Source organism: Melospiza georgiana, chromosome 5, assembly GCF_028018845.1.
Source record: "Melospiza georgiana isolate bMelGeo1 chromosome 5, bMelGeo1.pri, whole genome shotgun sequence".
NCBI classification, from domain to species: domain Eukaryota; kingdom Metazoa; phylum Chordata; class Aves; order Passeriformes; family Passerellidae; genus Melospiza; species Melospiza georgiana.
The window spans coordinates 60317207-60338695 of record NC_080434.1 but is presented as its reverse complement, the minus strand read 5'-3'; the positions used below and the strand labels follow the sequence as shown (position 1 = coordinate 60338695).

Sequence of the window (21489 nt, the reverse complement as noted above, 5' to 3'; positions counted from 1 at the left end):
ACCAACTTGGCAGTTATTTTACATGGTATATATGCTAAATCCAAATGTCTGATCCTGAGAGCTTCTACTGTAAATGCAACACATGAGCAGTTCAGTGAGCAGGGGGGGGTTTGCTATCAGGCCCTGCTTCTGCAAAGAGGCCATGACCCTTCATTCTGTAGAGGGGGCACTGAGATTTTGACAGCCTATATTTGGCACACAAAGGGAGGAAATGTTCTACTATTCCTATCCCACAAATAATACCAGTTTCCTGTGAACTAGAAAAACATGTTTACTTTCTAATTTACTCAAATCTTCCTTGGGGGAAAAAAACCCCAACCATTCAACAGTACCATCACCACCACACTCTGTGGTGGTACCAAAATTATATTGTAAACTATTTTTTCAGCTGGCTTTCTGAAAAAAAGATAGCTCATCTGAGGCTTGGAAAAACCCTGAACTTCACAAGTTATGGATAATCCCATCTGGAGATCATTGGACTTTTTGGCTCAGTTTGGGATGGAATAATAATTCTAGAGTTAAACATATTCCTAACAGAACTATGTGTTTTATGCTCAGGCAAACGTATCTAGAAGGGAAAATAAACTAAAGGAACAGGGTGAGAGAGGGACATCCTAATCATCATTGTTGCGTGGCCAGGCCAAAAAGCAGGAGTGTGAACTCAGTCATCCCTCCTTGAGAGGCAGGCCTTGGGCTGTTTAATGTGTCAGATGGTTTCATTCTATTCTTCAGAATTCCCCATGGGTGATACTTGAGGAAATATATAGAATATAACTGTTACTGACCTATAAAGCTTTTCACCTACGTTCATAGATTGAATTAATTGATTTCTGGACCATTCATATTTTGGGGGGGGGGGGGGGGGAAGGTCAAAAATCTGGTTTACTTCAATTCTAAAATTGCTTTTTTGTCTCTTATTCATGGAAAATTACATGGAATCACATTTAGCCAAGCTGTCATACTGCAACATAGGCTAATGTTACATAATGCCAGTGGATGACATAATTCTTTATTTGTGCAAAATATTCATTTCTGATATGCCTTTCTTAGAGACATTTTCATATAAAAAAAAATATTTCTTGTTGCTAAATCCATCTGATCTTTGTCACTTTGCTTTGCTATCTGGGCAACTGCTAGCAAAATCAAAAAAAGATTAAGTGGCAGTGCCCACATCTCATAAGAAATCCTCCTTCAGCCAGGGAAGGATGCTGCCCAGGACAAAATGATGATTTAAAGCAGCATTCCAGTGATCTGGACTTAATGCCTGAATGCTGAGGAGCAGGTGATTTTTCCTTCTGGTATATACAGTACCTTGCAACGTGGGGTGTCACATTTCACACCATTAAATGGTCTTTTCTGAGTAATGGGACATAAATGTCTGCTATTATTTGTATAGATGAAGGTGTTTTTTCCATGTTATGAAAGTATTGCAAGTTTGTTTTAAAATGTCTAAAAATCTGTATGCTTTGGAGTAGGGTTGCTCACCTTTGTGGTAGGGGTATCCCTTTGTCCTCTTTGTGGAAATCTGACTGAATTTAACAGATTTCTAAATATTTTTTGGGAAAAGAAAGGTACCCATTCTCAGGTATTCAGTGCAAGCTTTACTAAAATTTGGCAGCTACAATTTGCAAGGTCTCCCTGCCCAGGAACATAGCTCAGTGGGGCATCCACATGCCAATTACACAGAGTAACTTGATATTTTGCAGGTCAGGGCTATGTGGAATCATGGTCATTTCCATTACAAAACCCACAGGTTTTGCAGGCTCAGCCAGGTGCATGCAAGAGCAGGAAACACTTTCTCCTACACTGCTGGCAGATGTGCCTGGGATCCAGGTGGCCTTAAGGAGGAAGGAACTTGGCCTGAATGTAGAGGAAAGGAAAGGGAAGAGGAGGGGGGGAAAAAGGAGGGTAAAAATCAGGAGCAGATGCCATTGATATGATAGAGGAGAGAGAAGTAGTAACTGGGAGATGAAAGGAGAAGATGGAGGATGATTGAGTAAGGGAGAGTTTGAAGTCAATGAGAGAAATACAGGGAATGGGGATATGTTTGGCTGGGTGAGGGTACACAGAGGAAAGAGGTCCTCTTGACGGGTCTCTGGCTGATGAGAAGCTGAAGGAAGCAAGGGAAGATGGCATTAATTTGGAGAAATAATCTGCTATTACAAGGAGACAGAGTGGGAAAACGTGCAGAGAGAATGTGGCGGGGGTAACCCACAAAATCAAGATCCAGAAGGAGAGCTTAGGCTGCCAAGGCAGGGAGGCTGGGAAAAGCAGCTGTGGAAGCCTGGCTGGGTAGGAAGGGCACTGAAAAAGTGTGTGTGAAGCTGGTATTTTGGACAATGGGGAGGAAAATGAGGAAACTGAGACTAAATAACTGGGCCTTCTTAATTAAGAAGAATGGAAAAAATCATGTAGATTAAGGGTAGGTTATTGAGTTTCCTTGAGACAAAGAGGCATCATTTGAGGAGAGGAAGAAGACAAGGAGGTACTGGGAGTTGAGCAGTGAGCTTGGAAGATAAGCAACCAACCATAAGCTGAGAAAACAGAGGACTGGACCATGTCCCCCACCATGGGGTGGGGACAAAGACTGGAGAAAGAATAAAGCCTTGCTATTAAGAAAGGAAATTAAAATAACTTCTCCCTATTCAAACTGCTCTGCAAATGCTCAGTTTAGAGCTCCTGTGGCTAAGATCTATATGCTAGCTCTGAAGGCTCCATATCATGCTCCTTTAAGGAAGAGTGTGGTAGGGAGGAGCCCTACAAAACCATGCACAGGCGCACATTCTTCAACATGGATTCTGTGGAGTAAAAGCCAAAAAAAATATGAAGGAATTCCAATAAAGCACATAAAACTTCATTCAGCAATTGGATGTGCTAGAGACTATACTTTCCATTATTGCTGTGAGTGGCACTGGGGAATTGCAAACCCAAGGCCAGGCTTGCTCTGTGCTCTGCAAGGGGTGAGTTCATTTCAGTGGCATAAGGATGGCTGGACCACATCCTGAAATGGCCACAATCATCCAGTTGTTCCATAGTTCTGCCTTCACATTGTTTGGGGTCCTCCTAGAAAGAATTCTGCTGTCTCCAGCAGAAGATATGTGGTGCTGCTGAAATCTTGTTGATATGTACAGTTGCAGGGACAAGTGGAGTGTGTGCCTCCACATGTGAGTGCATCCATCTACTGCAAGCAGGGAGAGAAAAGCACCATTGCCATGTTCCTATTCTTTTTCTCGGGAAAGGATTGTATGTATGCATGCAGCAGAGCAGGGAGTGCACACATATGTGCTTGCATGTTCATCTACACAATTATGTCTTGGAAGAGAAAAATTCGAGGAATAGTCCTTTGCACTAAAAAGTGCCCAAGGATTGGGACGACCTCTAGGCCTCATAAGAGTTATTCCACAGTCCTTTGTTGTTCTTGGAAATTCCATTTCCTGCACAAAACCCCTTGTTACTGCTGTAGAGTGTCATGTTTATCCTAGAAATGAAATGATCATTTTAAGCCACTGAGTGCTTCGGGAAGAGAACCAAAATCTTGAACATGCTTCAGTCCTTGGTGGCAAAGCTGAGGAGATACCTCAGCTGCTCATTAAAACCTGCTCATTAACACAGGTTTCCATTACTCTTTCTTCTGGAGCTGAATATTTATCTATAAACATTTACACTGGATATTTGCATCAGTTATTTTCAGTTCTGCAGACTGACAGGGTTTGCATGTGCATCTGTCATGGAAAATGAGGTTCCATGGAGCACATCCTTGTGTGCACCTCCATTCATCTTCCTCCCTTTGGTCTCCCACTTTGTTCTCAACAGCAGCATATCCCTGTGGCAAGCATAGATAACACTTACCAGGAAATAGCTTTATTAAAAATGCTTACTATTAATAAGAATAAATTATTTAATGTATTTCTAGCCTTTTTTAATGTGTTGTAGCTGTAAATACAGGGCAAAAAGCAGCACCACATGACCATGCTACTTTGGGAACAGTCTATAAACTGCAGTTTAATAGTTTCAAGATATTTATGCAGTGCATAAGTCACAGGAATAGAGGTTTATCACAATCAGTAGGAATGCTGGATTTTCACATCACCCATTTGCTGCTTAAGATGATTAGCAGGAAATTTAATTTGCACTAATTAGCCTTAGGGGAGCAAGAAATTAACTTGATGGGTAAATTTCACTTTTTACTGTATACCACACTAACATGAAGAAATTTGAGTTGAACCATGAATTAAATCCTATGCTAATACACTGGACTTCAGTTTTTCTAAATTAAATTAAAAGACTGTAAAAATCATTCTATGCATGGTTACTGGGTGGGGTTTTTTAGGATCTAGTTGTACAACTTTAAATATATCCACCGAATTGTCAGCTACTTCCAGAGAGTGTGGTATATTTTGTACATTAAACTACATTGATATGTGATATTACAGCAAAAGCTTTTACAAGTCCTAATTTTCTCTATTTGCATATTTTCATTACACAATTTGCATTATGACTGCCTATTCAATATTTCACATTGCAATGCACAGAACAAAAACAGTATTCACAGAACTACTGTGAAAATTCCCTATTTTTTAATTTGCAACAACCATTTGCAAATGCATTTTTAGGTTCAGGAGCCTTTGTTCATATGCTGGCAAAATTTCTATGAAAATAGTTTTTTTACAAATCACTCTCAAAAGTATACAGCAAATGAGGGAGGCATGAGTCACCACATAGTCCTAATAGAAAAATTAGAATTAGGAACTAATAAACTCTAATCTTGCCTGTGGATGGTGACTTTTCTACCTCATTCTTCCAAGAGACCATTTAGATTGCTTGGTTTTTCCCTGTAAAATGAACGCAATTTTTATGTATCCACCACTCAAAATTACTGTGGATTGATTAATGCTTGCAAAGCAATGAGTCATTTGGTATGGAAGTATCCATCTATTATAAACTGAGATGTTCTCTTATACCAGGCTTGTGGTTACATTCAAATTTATCTGTAAAGAAGGAGATGGAAAGCATCAGTTGCATATGAGATAATTGCCTTTGATGTCAGTGCTGCTGCTGGTTTGTGCACACTCAGAAGCTCACTCTCACTACTACATTTTTGTAATTAGACCTTGGAAAACTTACCTAAAACTACTACTGAAGTGAGTTTTGCCTGACTAAATAATTCTGAATTGGATACCTTCAGTCCATAGTTAGGGGTTTAAGTGGTGCCTGTAAGGGAGTCCCGGTGTCTGCTCAGACTTTCGAGCCTATTATTGGTCTAAAGAGAGATCTCAGAGAGATCTGTGAGTAGTCCTATATTGTATAACATTCTGGTTTTCCATTCTCAGTCCTCCTTCAACCCCCAGTACTCTGATTTCTGAGTAGCAGCCCTCCTGTTGAATCCAGAGTGCGTGTGCATGTGTGTGTATGCACATGTATGGGTGGGTATATATAAATATACACGTGCCCACACACAAAAACCATATATGTGTACACAACCCCCTTATATAAAAGTGCTTTGCTTTTTTGGGTGTAGAAGTATATTTCTGTCAATACCACTTGTATTTGTACACTTATGGGTAATATTCAGCTTTCAGTAGTAATTGACATCATGTGGGTTTCTGTGTACTAATTACTTTGGGACAAAAAACCCTTGCAGATGGTTTCAAGAGTGACTCTAACTTGCCATCAGTGTAAAAAGATTATATAGGATGAGCCCACTCCCTCTGAATGGAGTCAGCCGTTTTCATGGATTTTAGTGGGACCAGGCACAACTTTGTCTATACAAAAGGGAGAGAACACGTATTGTATTCAAAATAAAAGTTTGATTTCATTGCACTTAAAATTATCCATGTGCTGTTAGCAAATGGTTTGAAATTTTATAACCTAGAGCATTTGCTGAATTCTGCTTTCTATTTTCCTCACAGCAATTGGAAGAACCCTCATTCCTCGTTATTTTAGCACTGTCTTTGAAGGAGGTGTAACGGACCTGTATTACATTCTCAAGCACTCAAAAGAGTCATACCACAACTCATCCATCACAGTGGACTGTGATCAATGCACCATGGTCACTCAGCATGGAAAACCCATGTTTACCAAGGTAACAGGGAAGACTCAATAAAGCATGTTGTTGGTTTTTGGTTTTCTTTTTCCTTTACAGTGTGTATAAGGGTGAAGAATATTGGCTGTTGAATTTTTCTGGTAGACTGACATTATTTCTAATACTGAAAACCCTTGGAGCCATTTAATTACTGTTTTCTATATTCATTATGTGACTGGAAGATTCTGTGGGTATCTCCTGTAATTCTCCCAGAAAGATTGCAAGAGAAGCACATAATGCCAGGTTGCCAGAACTATCAGTTTTATGTGAATTAAATTCAGTCTGACCATTTCCTTTTCTCTGGGTTTGATTTTAAAGCAACAATGAGATTTCACATTGCTGGTACCTACCATTTGGGATGGTATGCATTACATTTGATACTTACCTAGTACAAGGACTATAAATCTCTAGAAAAATACTGATTTAATACAGTAGGATGCCAGTCCAAAGGTCTATGAAGTCAATGGAAGGAATCAATTGAAACACACTCTGGATAAAACAGTTAGTGAATATTCAATATTTGTAATTGATAGTGAATTATCTTCATGCATAGGGCACATCCAGTCCTGTAATTAAAACGGGTGCCACATATATGTATAAAAAAGCAGTACCAAAAGGGTGAAAAATAAAAATTAAAACAAAATTTTTCTTCTATTAAAAAAAAATCAGTAAACTTGTTTTAAAGTGGTTACATTTTAATACATTAACAGTAAATAATGATAACAGGAAATGCTGATTTTCCATCTTGTACTGTTCATCTTTAACTTTTTCAAAAAGAAAAGAACAAAGGGAGAAGGGGCAGCAGGAGAAGGTAGCTAATCTGTGTTGCCCTTGAATTGCAGGACCACAGAGGTTTTAATTTTAAGTCCGTGGCTATTGACAGCATCATGACCAGGCTTACATGGCTTTTGCTGTTTTGGCATGTGTGGGAGTCCCATCCCTCTGCAGGTCCTGCTCTGCCATCTGCCCTGGGTGGGGCTCAGAGGGAGGAGAAGCTGCTGGTGTGTGGTGCACGGGGGAGCCAGGACAAGAGAGCCCATCCAGCCCCTGAGGCCCACACAGACACAGGCGGACAGAGGAGCCCAGATTGGCGCCTCTTTGCTCCCTCACTGCTCACGGGGAGCTGTGAGTCCTGGCCAGGTGCAGGAGATGTGCCAAAGTTCCACAGTGGCTGCTTCATTGCTGAGCTCCCCACAGCGATTTCTGTGTCCTTCCCCTTTGTGTTGGCTTTAATGCAATAGCAAATGAAAGGGAGTTGGTGTGGGTTTTTTTAACCATTAAATACATAATGCTTTTCTCAATTCAATTAGATTATTTTACTTACCATGGCAGCACATGACAGTGTTGTTATTTTGGAAAGGAGGTTAGCAGTATGGGCTGGGCTGGGGCCACGATGGCCTCCCATGGCCCTGTCCTGTTGTGTGCAGTGAGTCCCTGTCTGCAGTGCACAGTTTGCCTCAGCCTTCACATTTCTCTGGCAGATTCCAGTAGAAACCTGTGAACTGCTAGAACGATTCAGGAGGGGAATTAATTTGGATTCTGGGAGAAAAATTAGGAAGTTTAATGCCTGCGTGTTGAAAATACAACTTTTTAGTAAGAGCAAATCTGAAATAAAGCACAGTAGTTGATGGAATAGGGGAGAAGAAATAATACTCTCTCAGAAATAAGTTAGAGCTGAATGTTGTCTCAGCTGTGCTTATTTAACTTCTAGCAGAGATACCAAGGGCACAGATCTTGTACCCAAAGGTAAATTCCTACTCTCACAGCATCAGTGATGGAACAAAGCATACATCCCATAATGAGCGCCACTGCAATGGGCTGTGTAGCTCCTTGGATCATATCTGAATTTGACCCTCTGGAACTAATCTGGAGGGGAGGAGTTAATGCAAAAATACAAGCTGTTTCAATTTCACAAGCAAATTCTATGCTACAAATTCACTAACTTCTAATACAACAGACTAAACCACTTTTCATTGTGTATTGAATCAAGAATCCACAGAATCAAGAATCAAATGCATTTTATTCATTTGAACATTTTGCTAGTTAGAGCAACTCACTACATACAGCAGTATTGGATGAATATATAAAATGGCATTTCCAGTTCTTTTGAAACAAAAATGGCCAGAACATGCCTAGCAGTAAGAATATGAATAGTCCAGCTTGTCTTTTGAGGCTAAAAGGTCCTTGTAAAATGTCACACACTTAAAAATTGTTTTATCAAGATGTAAATAAATAGTATGAAGAATTTATAATAGTTCAGTGGCATAAATAAAATGTTGTGAAATACTGGAGCCAAGACCACTATGTTTTTTTACCTGGGAGATGCTCCACTTTTTTCTTCAGGCAGAAGAAAGTTTTAGGAGTCCTCCTAAGTCCCTGTTTTCACTGTGTTTACTCCAGCTCTGGCACTCCCACTTTATGTGTAGGCAAATTGTTTTTCTACAGTGATCAATGATTATGTGTCTCAGTGGAGTGGCAGGGGTGGGCTTTGCCCTCACCACTAAGGCAGTGAGTGCCCCATGTGCTCACTACTCACGTCCATCTCCCAGGAGTGCAGCCATCAGCTGGATTTTATTGGTGAAGCCCTTAAAGGCAGTGAATCTAATCCCTACTAATAATATCAGGCATTGCCCAGATTTGTAATAGCTTTAGGTTTCTTTTAAAGCAACAACTCATGTTTGAGAAGCAGTAGTTAATAAAGGGGGAACACTTTTAAATATGCCAGGTGTTAGGAGAATGAGACTGTGAGCAAGGAGGCACAGGACCAAAGTTGGTTTTCATAGGCACAAGCAGTTGAAATTCCTACAATTAATAAGTGCAGTTAAGGGGTTAAAAAGCTATTGGTTAGTTTGAGAAATGTTCTTTTTTAGTTTTTTCCTGGCCTAGTCTAGAGCAACCACGTGATGCACTGAATGCCTGCCAGCCTCTTTCTTGTTGATCCTCCGGAGACCATCTGTGCTGGGGGCATTGATTAGAGTGTGTCTGCTGGGATTACATCTTTTCTGTTGCCATGCCAACTAATCAGCTGATTTTGGTTACCACAGAAACAAAATGTCAGAGCTCACAGTACGGTAACATGAATTCAGCACAACAGAAAATGTTTTCTTAATTGGAGACCCTTTTGATTTTTTGGATTCTATGTAAAAGGCAGCTTTCAGGAGAAAAATAGCCCTTTTAAAATAAGAACTGTGCCAATTTTATTGATTAAAAACAATGTGTAAAATTCTACTTTACATGAGGAAATTAAATTTCTTTATAAGATGCATAAATTTTTACCACTGTAATATGAAGAATGTGTTTTTCTATTAAAATTTGTTAATGCCAGTGCCTAAAAATCTGCTAAGAGCTTTGGTGGTGTGAGCTTAACAAAAGAAACATTTGAGAAGCCACTGGTATTATTATGAAAAAAAATTGCTTTAAACCTGAAATATTTTCACATTAACCGATCAGTAACCAGGATCTTTGGCCTCAACACAGCACCATTAATACAAAATATTTTCCTACTATGACTCCTTATGTGTGTGCATGTGTATTGTGTAATTTCTCATCATAGTGCAGGTGATGTGAAAATCAAAGGTGAAACATAAGGCACATTAAATATCTGAAGGCATCACTAAGGTGTGCTGAAAAGGGCAGATGAGAACCTGTTGCAAGGTTCTCTTTCCCAGATCTACAGGAATTTGTCCATATACTATGCCTGTTAAAATTACCTGTGTGTTTTAGCAGAAATAATAAGAGGAAAAATTGTAAGGACATTAAGTAGACTGTTAGCCAGAAAAGCCACACACTGACCAAGTGAGAGCTGGCCAAGTCTGAGTTGGAGCTGTTAAAAAGGCTCAACAGACTCAGCTGAATCTGGGATGGTTATTTTTCAATCGAATACTGTATTAAAATTAAGGTTGCAGAAGCCCTCTCTTTTGAAAGCCATTACACCCTGTTTCCACAATATCTCTGTACCCTGCACTTGCAAGTTTGCTAGGAACAGGGATTGTAAGTCTAAATCTACCATTTAAAAAAAAAATCAACAGTGGTAGTTAATTTTCAAATCAGACATAATTTTCGATACTCCACAGTATTCTCAATCAAGATACCATGTTGGGCTTGTATTTTTCGCCTTAAAGAAGACCACAACCATGTTACTTTTCCACAAAAAATTGTGGAGAGTTGTTTAAAAGTGCCCAGTAATTTATTTATTTAAATTACTGGGCACTTTTCACTTGCTGCATTTATTCCTCCTATATTTTCTGTCTTTTCTTAGACAAGATTTCTCACAAAGCTGTGTGAGCCACTTTCTGTGGAAGTAGCTCCATTGCCTGGCTCTCCTCTGCTCCCCTCACTCTCAAACCTGTGAGAAATGCAGCTCATAGGCCCCCATGGCAGGCACCCACCTGGTTTTCCTTGCAAGGGAGGGTTAATAAAATTAGATAAGAGGAAAAAAAAACACAAAAAAACCACAATAAAAACCCACAAAAACAAAACAACAAAAAAACCCAAAAAAACAACAACAACAAAAAACCTCACCATAAAAAGCAAACCAAATATAAGAAAATGCTTGGAAAATAAAAAAAAATATTTTAAAAGTTATGAAAAATGATGAAAAAAACCCGGGTTTGGCCACAGGCATTCAGGGCACTGCCTACTCCAACTGGACCTGAGAGAAAGGTTTATATGCCAAGCTGTAGTAAGTCTAAAACAGGTTGGGAATGACTGGTTCAGCAACTTGCCATCAAGTGCAGTCATTTGCACCACAGTCACCTCCACTGTGAGGTTCAGTCATTAATTAGCAGTAGCAAACCATGAGGAAAAGAGAATTGATGCAATAAATAAGATTTAGTACACAATATTCTATGTTTGTAAAATGCTATAAAATCTATAGCATTATAAGTTACTGTCTCTGAGGTAAGGCCTATGAAGTAATTTTCCCACATTCGTTTTTTCTCTCCCCAAGAGGATGAAAAACAATTAATCTAGCAGAGATGAACAATAGAATACTGCTCTGATATTTTTGAATGTTGTTTAATCGATGATACAATACCAATGAAAACAAAATTCCTGGGAATTTATTTCATGCATTTTATGTATTCTAGGTATGCACAGAAGGACGTCTTATCTTGGAGTTTACTTTTGATGACCTTATGAGAATAAAAACATGGCACTTTACTATTAGACAATACAGAGAATTAGTCCCACGCAGCATTCTAGCCATGCATGTAAGTAATCCTTTATTCATTTGACCTAATGCAAAGAGAAGAGATTAGGTTTATGAAGAACTCTGGCAAATTTCACACCCAGGCAATTAACTGTAAATATTTTGGTTTGCCTGCAACTACATCTATTCACAAGTTCTTTCTGCCTTGTTTTTCATGCTCTATTATTGCCACTGTTGCTATGTTTTCATTGTATTTTAGCACGTAATTTTCTTTTTAATCCCACTTGGTGCTCTGTATGATTTGGGTCCGAAATCTCTTCTTATTGACCTGAACTACATCAAAGTCTGTGAATTTTCGTTGTTGTACCAATTATAAGTCTGAAATGAAGCAAACTGATGCTACCCTTGCACAGACAGAAGAAATTGCCATATATTTACTTAGAAACCTTTAGAATTTCAATGCAGACCTTTTTGTTTCACATTTCACAACTTTCTTTTGTTATTGAATGAAAATACACACAATGAAACATTAAAGTATTAAATATTCTCCAAGTTAAAGTCAAAATATAATAAGGTAAATTGTAGAGAAACAAAGAACATACTTTTATTGACACTTTCATTTCTTCAGCATAGATCCCCTCCTGCTAGTAGAGCCCGGATATACAAAATCAATTGCAGGACTGTGGTTTTATAAAGGGTAAGAACACAGACACACAGATTTTCCTATATTTTGACATCAAGTTACTTAGACATCCTCAGATAAAAATATATTAATAGTGAGGAATTTTATATAACTTAAACTGGACCTTTTCCAAAGTGCTATTACAAGCCTGAAGAAAACACCTTCAAAAACCCACCCCACCATTTCTGTCCCAGGATTATCTGCTCTTTTAGGGAACTGATCAACTGAGCTCTTCAACAGTATCCCATTAAGGGACAATGAGGATGGCCATGATTGACCTTATGCATTTAGGGAGGGGGCTGCTAAATTCAGAGTGGAAGCAGGTTAGACAGCAACCAGCAGGTATTAATTTAGTAATGAGATTGATCTCATTTTAAAGAGAAGGCTGGTCTCACAGGTAAAGCTCCTGGCTAGGGTCAGGGAAGGGCTATACTTGCATTTTTCCCCGTTTAATTCTGGGAAAATAACTTGGATCAGAAGGGTTCTCTAGACTGTGCTGAATGTCACATATTTGATGAGGTCTTTCTGCTGTAGTTTCTTACCCACAAAAAGAAAGTGATATGTTCTTTATTCCTGTCTTTTTCTGTCTAGTCCCCTGGGACTCACGGCCAACAAATAGAAGCTGAAAGTGTTCTGCAATCCCTCAGGAAGCTCTTTGGTCACTTGCTCTCTGAGGTCTATCTTTTGAATGAGTGGTCAGGGATCAAAGGAACATATTGGAAAACAGTCTTTAGTCTGCTCCAATATCATCATGCTTTACATTTTCCCTTGCATATGGAACTCCACTTATTACATAAATTTAGCCTCAATGTGTAATTTCTCCATAGCAGTGGCACTGCTTTTCAGGGAACCCTCCCTGCATTTCACAAAGCACATAGAAAAAATACCCCAGTGAAAAGCAAAGTGAAAATTCTTTTTTCCTTTGTTGTTTAGGCACAAGACCCTCAGGTGCTGGAGCAGCTGTCCAAAAACATCACTCGAATGGGTCTGACAAACTTCACCCTCAACTACCTCAGGGTAAGCATACCATAGCTGCATTTTTGTGAGCATTTTTTAAAAGGTACCGCTGCCTTTGAGTCAAGATAATGACAGCAGAGCCTGTGTTGATCAGGTAAGAAATTGACCTAACCCTTAATGAGGGTGGAGGAAAAACAAAGACACTGCAGTGGAGATGTAGCTGATAACAATGGGCTGTTAAAAAAGCCAGGAATTTTATAATTCACTCCAAGCCTCTTGTGAATAGCCCCTCTTTTTAACAGACTTTCTTTTTAGTTTTGAGCAATGCCTTTATTTTATTGTAAGCAAGGAATTCCCAGTATTTTTCCTCTCTGTTTCACTGTGCCTGAGAAAATGGCAGCTAATTCTTATTAAAAGCTGCCTATCTCCTCCAGATTTTCAACCTTGCCACCTCTCCTGGGCAGAGGCAGGGCTGAGGGAAGGTTCAGCTCCAGCTCTGTTTGCAGCAGCCCCTCAAAGCAGTCCTCACTTCACATGCCTCTGGGAGCCTGAGCTTCCTCCTTAGCCTTGCCCTGAATCGAGTGTGGTTTTTGCGATTAAATAATGCATTTGTTCCCATTGCTTTTTGACCCTCAAAGTGCATTCAAAGTTTAGATGTTTATTTTTATTTTTGAAAGTGTTCCCTGGTGTGGGCTTACAATACATACACAGAAATACAGATTTGTAGAGTTCGCATTTCAAGCTTAAAATTCAGATTTTTCCTATTTCTAGATGTGCCATTAGTGGATAAAATGAGGCAAATTTCACAATGATACATCAAGCTTACTTGGCCAGGACTATCTGGTTTTATTCTTTTTAATTTTATGAGTAATTATTCAAGGTACTTTTTTAAGATAACATAAACACTAGAAAATGCAGCTATTTTCAGCCTAATGTAGAGCTGTACCTAAGTGTGCAATTTAGCTGTACTTCATTCAGTTCTATGAACCTTGTAATGCCTTCCCTATGGATAGATGGAGTCCTGTCCCCAGAGTGCTTTGAACCCCAGGGAAAGTGTGCAGAACCAAAATGCTGTTGTGATCTCTCACTGTGTCCTTACAGGTTATTGATAGCCTGTAGTTTTACTTACCTTCCCAACAGCATAAGCCATTGCTGATTGTTGCTTATGTGGTGTTAATGTAAAGAATACTGTTCAAATTACAGCCTGAGTTGTGCAGGGCAGGTCTGGTTGTTTGTAAATGAAAGAAGAATACGGCGTAAAACCTCAGAGGAATAATGCATTGCATTGGGATTTTTCCATGTGTAAATGTAAGATTAACATGTCCATGTAATGCACGTTGTATTCTCATGGTTACTTTAGTTTGTGATTTGGTACAGAGAGAAGCTCTTGGGCTCTGGCAACCCTGCAGCCATGCTGTCAGTGTTTTGTGGTGGGGCATCCTAGAGCATGTCCTCGAGGAAATCCCACTGGGGATTCCTCCTCAGTCATGGCAAGTTTTGCATTACATGCTTGTGGCAAACTGGGCAGAAAGTGGCTGACTTTTCACAGGAATTTCCGTGGTTTCTTTGCAAACTGTGCAGTGGCACCGGGCATTGGCCACATCTGGGGTGTTTGCTCCCCTGGGTGTGATGGGATGTGGTGTCACACGCCTGGGCTGGCCCCAGCAGCCTCCACGAGGGCCAGGTGGGATCTGCAGCATCACCTCTGTCACTGACCCCTTCTGTTCCTCTGTGTGACTGCTCGATGTGACAATGCCAATGACAAAGGCAGGGCTCTGGTTAGCAGGCAGCTGCCATCAGGTACCCATGCCGCTCCCTCTGTTAGCATCAAAAAAAAAAAAAGTAAGAAAGGAAGAGGGAGAGGGAGGGAAAAAAAACTCAGAAAAAGAAAAGTGGGATCAAGATAAGCACTAGGGAGATGAGCAGTGAAGTGGGAGGGGATGAAAAGATAAAGTCTTACTTTTTTTCTTCTTCCAGACTAGTTTTGTTAGCTTAACAGACGACATTAGGTCTCTGGGTGCAAAGCTTCCTCTGGCTCCTGCTGTGGTGATTCCAAGAGGAAATCTTTTTTTCTCAAGCCAATCTTTACATGTCTATTTTTCTTGTGGTGAGGGATTGATCATTCTGCTCTTTTTTCCAGATGTTTGGCTCATCATGGCAGCGTGTATTACATAGTGTATTTCCATTTTGATTTGCTTCTTTTCCAGTTACTTTCCTCTGTTAATTTTAACTTGAAAATGTTTTCTGAGGTCATGCACTAAAAATCATGTACTAAAATAATGTGGTAAATGTACTTAGATTTAAGGTGTTCTCTTTTGTCTGTTTTTAAGTCAGCATTTTATGATATTTTATTGTCTTCCCAGTGTTTAGTAATTAGCACTGTTGCATGATTTTGAATAAGGATCAGAAACTAAGCAAAAAAATTATTTTCTTTTTTTTTCTGCTGCACACAGCAAAGGCTTGTGATACTCATAAGCAAAAACTTCAGTGATGGGCGGAATTAATCATTTTTATTCTCCAGCGTGCACACAGCAGCAAGCTGTGCTGCAGTTTCTTTAAAGGCAGAATTTAAACCTGGATTTCAGATGGTTGTGATATAAAGGCATAGCCTGTGTTTTTTGGGCTCTAGATATCACAGAATGCTAAATCATTGCTAGTTGGGATAATTGCAGTTGCTGGCATGTAAACCTCCATTCCTGAGTGCCACATGCTTGCAGAGCCACAGCTTTGGATGTGTGCCCTGGTTTGTCTTCATTCACTGCAAGTAAAGCTGTCCAGCATAGAAGAACATTGATTTTTTAAATCATATATAATACAAATTTAAAATGTATCTTCTTGGAACCTGGAAATGAAATGTTTTGTCCTATGTCAAGTGCCAAATGGGTTTTCTCTCTGTTTTCTCTGGCTCTGTATAAAACCATAGGGTTACTTTCTTTCTAGTTACGAGTTTGTTTTGTTCCAGCATAATTGATTACCTCATCAATGGGGTCAGCGTACTTTGCTGTAGCTGCTGACTAGAAGTTGAATGGGCTGTCTCAGAAATAATAAGCAAAACCTTGTGGGTTTTAAATTAATATCAAGCTTTTTAAAATGTAATTTCTTATCAAGTCATCAAGAAGTAGATATTACGAACTATCAGATAATAAGGCCAAGACCTAGTCTCAGTCAGTATGAGTCCAGGAACAAACAGGAATCCTGTACAGAATTTGGAGGTAAAGATAACATTCAGAACAGTTTCCACCAAGCTACAATAATTTAGTCCCCACAGTACCTTATTTTTTTTCCTAATTTTTTAGTTGCTGAGCTATTTTATCTATATCTTCAATGCATAATGGATTTGAATGTACTCTAAAAACAATAGCTCTATACTAGCAGCATTATTGAAAATTTGGAACTCGGCTATGTCTTGTTGCCATCTATGAAATGATTCATTCTCTTAAATTTCTGACATTATTAAAAAGTCATTCCCTACTGTCAGTTAAGCAGGACTACCTGGCCTGAGCCTTGAAAGATAATTGTGCCTTGCCCAGCTGGTTTTCAAAATTTGCCTCTGCTTTCTTGCACTGGCTGGCTGGAGTGATTTCTTAGAGCTCTTCCCCAGACGTGGATGTTGCATGCTGCCCACACTGTGGCCTGCTCTGGTGGCCTGTTTATTGATGTTGATGGAGCCAAATCTGCACGTGCCCCTTGCAAAGCCAGAGTCAGCGTGGCAGAGCGCTCCCGCTCTGCGTCAGGAGAGGAGCCCGGGCAGGGGAATGCGCACTCCCATTGCCCCTCACATCCTGTACGGCTCCATTCACCAGGGCTTGCTTATCTGAGCTACAAATTATCCAATTTGCTTGTTCTCCATAAAAGACAATAACGAGGTGTTACTATTGCTACACAGAGGACAATATTTTCTAAGTCCTCTCTTTCACTAATTTAGTTCCTCGCTAGACATTTTTGGATTTCTGCTGCTGGGAGGATAATGTAAATTCTTTAATGGGACACAATTTTCTAAAGGCACTACTTACACTGTAATCAAAAGCCATTTGTATGTATACCCAGTGTGTACACAAAATTTTCTTTTCCACATGCAAAACAGACACACATGCAACACTTTCCTTTAATGGGCAGTGAAATTTTATTTTCTAAATATGGTTTCAAGCACGGGAAAGATAAGAGCTGAAATCATTTTGGAGCTGTTTTGCTCCTAATCCATAACAGTCTGTGGCAGCTATCTGGCCAATATTTTATGGCTGTTGGTGTATCTTCATGAAGAAGAAGAAAGTTTACATGTATATATGTTCAGGATGCAAAGTCAGGTGCTTGGGGGAGAATAAATGCTGTAAGTATAGTCATATGTGCAATATGAACTCATTTCCCTTTGTGAGTTATGTTGTGTCATCATCAAATGGCATCATCAGGCAGTGCAGGCAGTGCATGGGCTAACCAGCCCTCACTCAATAGCAAGTGCTCCTGTGCTACTCATTTTCTTGTAGGGTCTGCCCCAGTATCATTCTGCTGCCCAGGGAAGTGTGGGGTCACAATTCCTGGAGGTATTTAAAAGACTTGTGGAGGTGGCACTTAGGGACATGGCTTAGTGGTGGCCTTGCAGTGCTGGGTTAGTGGCTGGACTCAATGGTCTTAGAAGTGTTTCCCAACCTAAACAACTCTCTGATTTCATCTGAGCTGCAAACCTTAATGGCTGCATGGCTTCTGCCAGCTAAGCAGGCATTGTCTGCATTCCAGTGTGCACATGTGGCATTGGGGCACATGGATGGGCACTGGGGCAGTCTGAGGGGACAACTGAAGGGAAGTGCCCTTTCTGAGAAAGCAAGGGCTTGATTTTGCACAACACTTGGGATTTCATCTTGCCCCATATACTAACAATAAAACCATTGCTGTTGGATGCAGTCTATTGTCTAAGGCTGGCTATGTATTTGAAAAAGTAGATGACATTTCTGGAAACACACTAGTGTAAATTCTTTTTCCATAACTGAGTATCACAGTGAAACTTGGGAACAAGGGCAGTTTGTTAAAGAAGCTCTGGGCTACTCTAAAGCCTACCCTTTCTTGTTCTGCAGTCCCTGCTTCTGCCATATTTCCATGTCTTCATGGAAATACAAGTGAAGCTACAAGTGAGGCCCTACACAAAGGAACTTCATTTGTTTGTGCTGTGCAGTCCCTGTTTCTGCCATATTTCCATGTCTTCATGGAAATACAAGTGAAGCTCTACACAAAGGAACTTCATTTGTTTGTGCTGTGCACTGAATGGGGTGTGCTAGGAAAACAGAGGATGGGTTCAGGTGCTGTACCCTACTGAATGTGAATGACAACTTCTATTAAGGGCTCTCAAGCACGCAAAGGAGGGGTTTTAGATCATTTAATCCTCTTGGTGACTTTCATATGAAAGCTGCCAAAATTTTAAAGAATAATATGTGCTGTAGATGGTGAAAGCAGACTACAATATTTTGTAGTCTTAATTCCTGTAAAAAATGGAATTTTCCAATCTAAACCAATTGATCTTGGGGTAGCTCTCCGCAGTAAAATACAGGCAAACCCAGAGGATTCTCACAGAAGGATTCAGATTACTGTAGCTGGCTATCCATAATCTATCTGTGCCAACTATAATTAGCTGATTCTGCCAAGGTTTTCTGGTAATGTAATTTCTTAGCATTTATTTTAGTAATGATCACAGTGGTTTCTGTTCCTCTCTTTCATGCATCTAATGCTTTAGGGATAGTGTTATATGTTACTTTCAGAATAATAATTGAGAAGGAATGTATTTGCTCATACAGTCAAATGTTAGCTTTTCACTTTTAATAAAGACAGAACACCACAGAATCTGTATATCAGGAGTTAATTCATCATAAGCATGGAATATCAGAGAGAACATGGATGGGATAGTTGCAGAAGATGGGGCAGGTAGAGAATTAAGCACCAACTTAGAATTTTCTAAAGCAAAAATGGAATCTGAAGCAATCACTGGATAGGACATGGATTGGAAAGATAATATTCATATTGTTAGAAATAATACTGGTGTGCTTTTCATCCCTTGATTTCTAAGTATTTTGCTAAAACAAATGGGAAAATTGCAGCATATGAGAAACAAAAAATGATGGAGCAAGCCCAATAGCATTTAAAAAAGTCAGATGACAGTTTTAAACCAGACTGGAGAGTACAGTGAGCTGGTGTAGTAGTGTCCTCTTCTGCTCCTTATGACTTAGAAACAGATTTTAGTGTCTGAGTATCAGAAATTTCAGAATTCAGTGAAAAGTGGGCAATGGGAACAAAGAACAAGAGACAACAGACAGCAGAATACAAATTGGGATTTCAGCAGAAATGGCAGATTTTATCAGTGTTCTGGAGATGGTAATGGCAAGTTTTCACACAAAGAGCACTAACAGGCTCATGAGTATCAGTTAAGGAGAAAGATGTGTGTGTATGAGCACAAGCCAGTTATTGTGCTCCCTGGACATACAGACCATATGACCTTTGAAATAAAATTAAGGTCTGGGCTAATGGAAGGATGATAATCAGCAATGTGAGTCCTTGAAGCATCCATGAGTAAGAAATCAGAATGAAGTCAGGTTGGAGCAGTTTAAAATTAAAAATGTCAGAAGGGTAAAAGGGAGAAAAAGAAAGACAAAGCACTAGTCATATAAAAACAAGCTACAAGATTTGAACTAATAATGTTATTTCACAAAAGAAAAACGATGAAAAAAAATCCAAGAACACAGCCACAGGCTCTCTTTTTAGAAGACCAATTTGGACTAGTATGCAGTACAGTCATAAATAATAATAACTATTAATTAAGTTTAGGAATGAGACCTGCAGAGGTACAATTTGTATGAAGACCTGAAAATGCCCAAACCAGCTTCTTGTTCAAAGCAATGAAAACAGCAAAAAAATTTAATTAGTTCTTTAATATTGAATATCCATCAGTATTTGGTATGAATTGGTATGCAGGGAGGAGTGAATGCTCCAAAGCGGTCAAGAAATGGGCTTTAATGCAAAGCTGGTGGTTTAAACCTTTGTTCTTGGAAGGAGTTGTTTTAGAACTTAAAATATTTATTATGGAAAGCTTATGGCCACCCTAAGGTCTGATATTCATCTGGAAAGGGAATCCTGTAGCCTACCCAGTTATGTTTTATCTTCATGAAGATAATTTCTTGTCTGTCCATTGTGATATGACAAGCAACTAGCTCATATAACCTTGTAAAGTAGTTTTCTATACATAGTTACTGGTTAGGCTGCTTAGCCCCTTCCCTTCCCCTGCCACTCTTTGGATGGGAAAAACAGCATTACTGTTTACTCATCTCTGCTGGAGAGATCTTTCATGCAGCTCAAGCTAAAATTTGACTGTTCAATAGAAGGTTTTCCTTGGCCTATTGAGTTTGATCCTACTTCTAGGAAATTTCTGAAAAGCCTTTGCCTTTCTTGTGTGATGTCCTGATCCTTGTGCTTATGGAGGATACCTACCCACTTTGTCACTTGATTCTGTCTGTATACTTCCATTTTATAATCTATTTAAATCTCTCTCTGTAATCTCTCCATTTTATATTCACAACAGAACCCCTAAATACCAAAATCTGACTCTAAGCAGTTAAGTACTTTAGGGACTATTAGTCTGGGTTAGATGCTGGCACACAGAAAGGTAAATTTGTCTTGTGCACCCTTGTGCTGGTGCAAGCACTGTTGGAGTCAGGTCAGGTGACTGATCTGATGAAAGAGCTAATTGAATCCTTTTCACCTAAATTATGACCACCCTTAATAGCTCCCCAAGTGCTACTTGGGCTGGGCAGAGAACAGAGAAGCAGGATGGATTCATATCAGCTGGCTCCTGACAAAGCTGGACCTCATCTCCAAATGTGCCAACACTGATAGAAGATTACAAGAAAGAGCCAGGGAATTCTACAGATTAAGAAGGATTCCATAGAGGTGTAAATTTCTCTTTTATTCTTCTGGATCTGGAACATTATACTGCTGGTGTCTCATGTATAACTGTTTTAAATATGTTCATTTCATTAGAGTGACCACTGACTTTCAGCCATAGATTTTAGAGCAGGCACTTGCTCAGAACAGATTACCATAATTTACAAAATTTGAATTGAAAACAAAATAAGCATAAAGAGAAAAGGTTGATTTTTTTGCACTACTTCTGAATGAAAAGCAAAATTCTATCTGTATACACACATGTATCTATATAAATGGAACACCCATTTCTGTAGTTATGCTGTGAACCATACTGTTCACTATCTTTGCAATTAATTGTCACTATTCTCCTACTGGAAACCTTCAGTTAAATTTTTCCTTCCTGTATGCACACATGCATGATTATTAGTGTCCACCATGAATGTGTAGATCTGTGCATTCCTTTTGATCTCTAAGCATACCTTTTCGTGATATTAAAGGAAATATCAACAGGTGTATCAAATTCATAAATGGAAGTCCATGATTTTGTGTTTACCCTGCTTCAGGCAGATCCATGGGATGTAATATGGAGGATTTACAGGCAGCACTAATGAGAAAAAGTGCTGAACCACACCTGTACTGATGCCCACATAAGGCTTGTGAGCACAGGGGCCAGAGGACATTGAGACTTGACACAAGAGCTGTGTCATTTCTAGTGCTGTG

General features: G+C 39.4%; 1 protein-coding gene across 8 annotated transcripts in view; it reads left to right on the top strand.

Moving 5' to 3' along the window:
• The window catches only part of LDB2 (LIM domain binding 2), a 213301-nt gene that overhangs the window by 153913 nt on the left and 37899 nt on the right, over positions 1-21489 (top strand). For all 8 annotated transcript variants that reach the window (XM_058024605.1, XM_058024603.1, XM_058024604.1 and 5 more), the window contains exons 3-5: positions 5910-6082; positions 11170-11292; positions 12847-12930. In XM_058024605.1, the coding sequence (XP_057880588.1) occupies positions 5910-6082; positions 11170-11292; positions 12847-12930 (380 nt within the window). The remainder of the gene's footprint in view (positions 1-5909; positions 6083-11169; positions 11293-12846; positions 12931-21489) is intronic.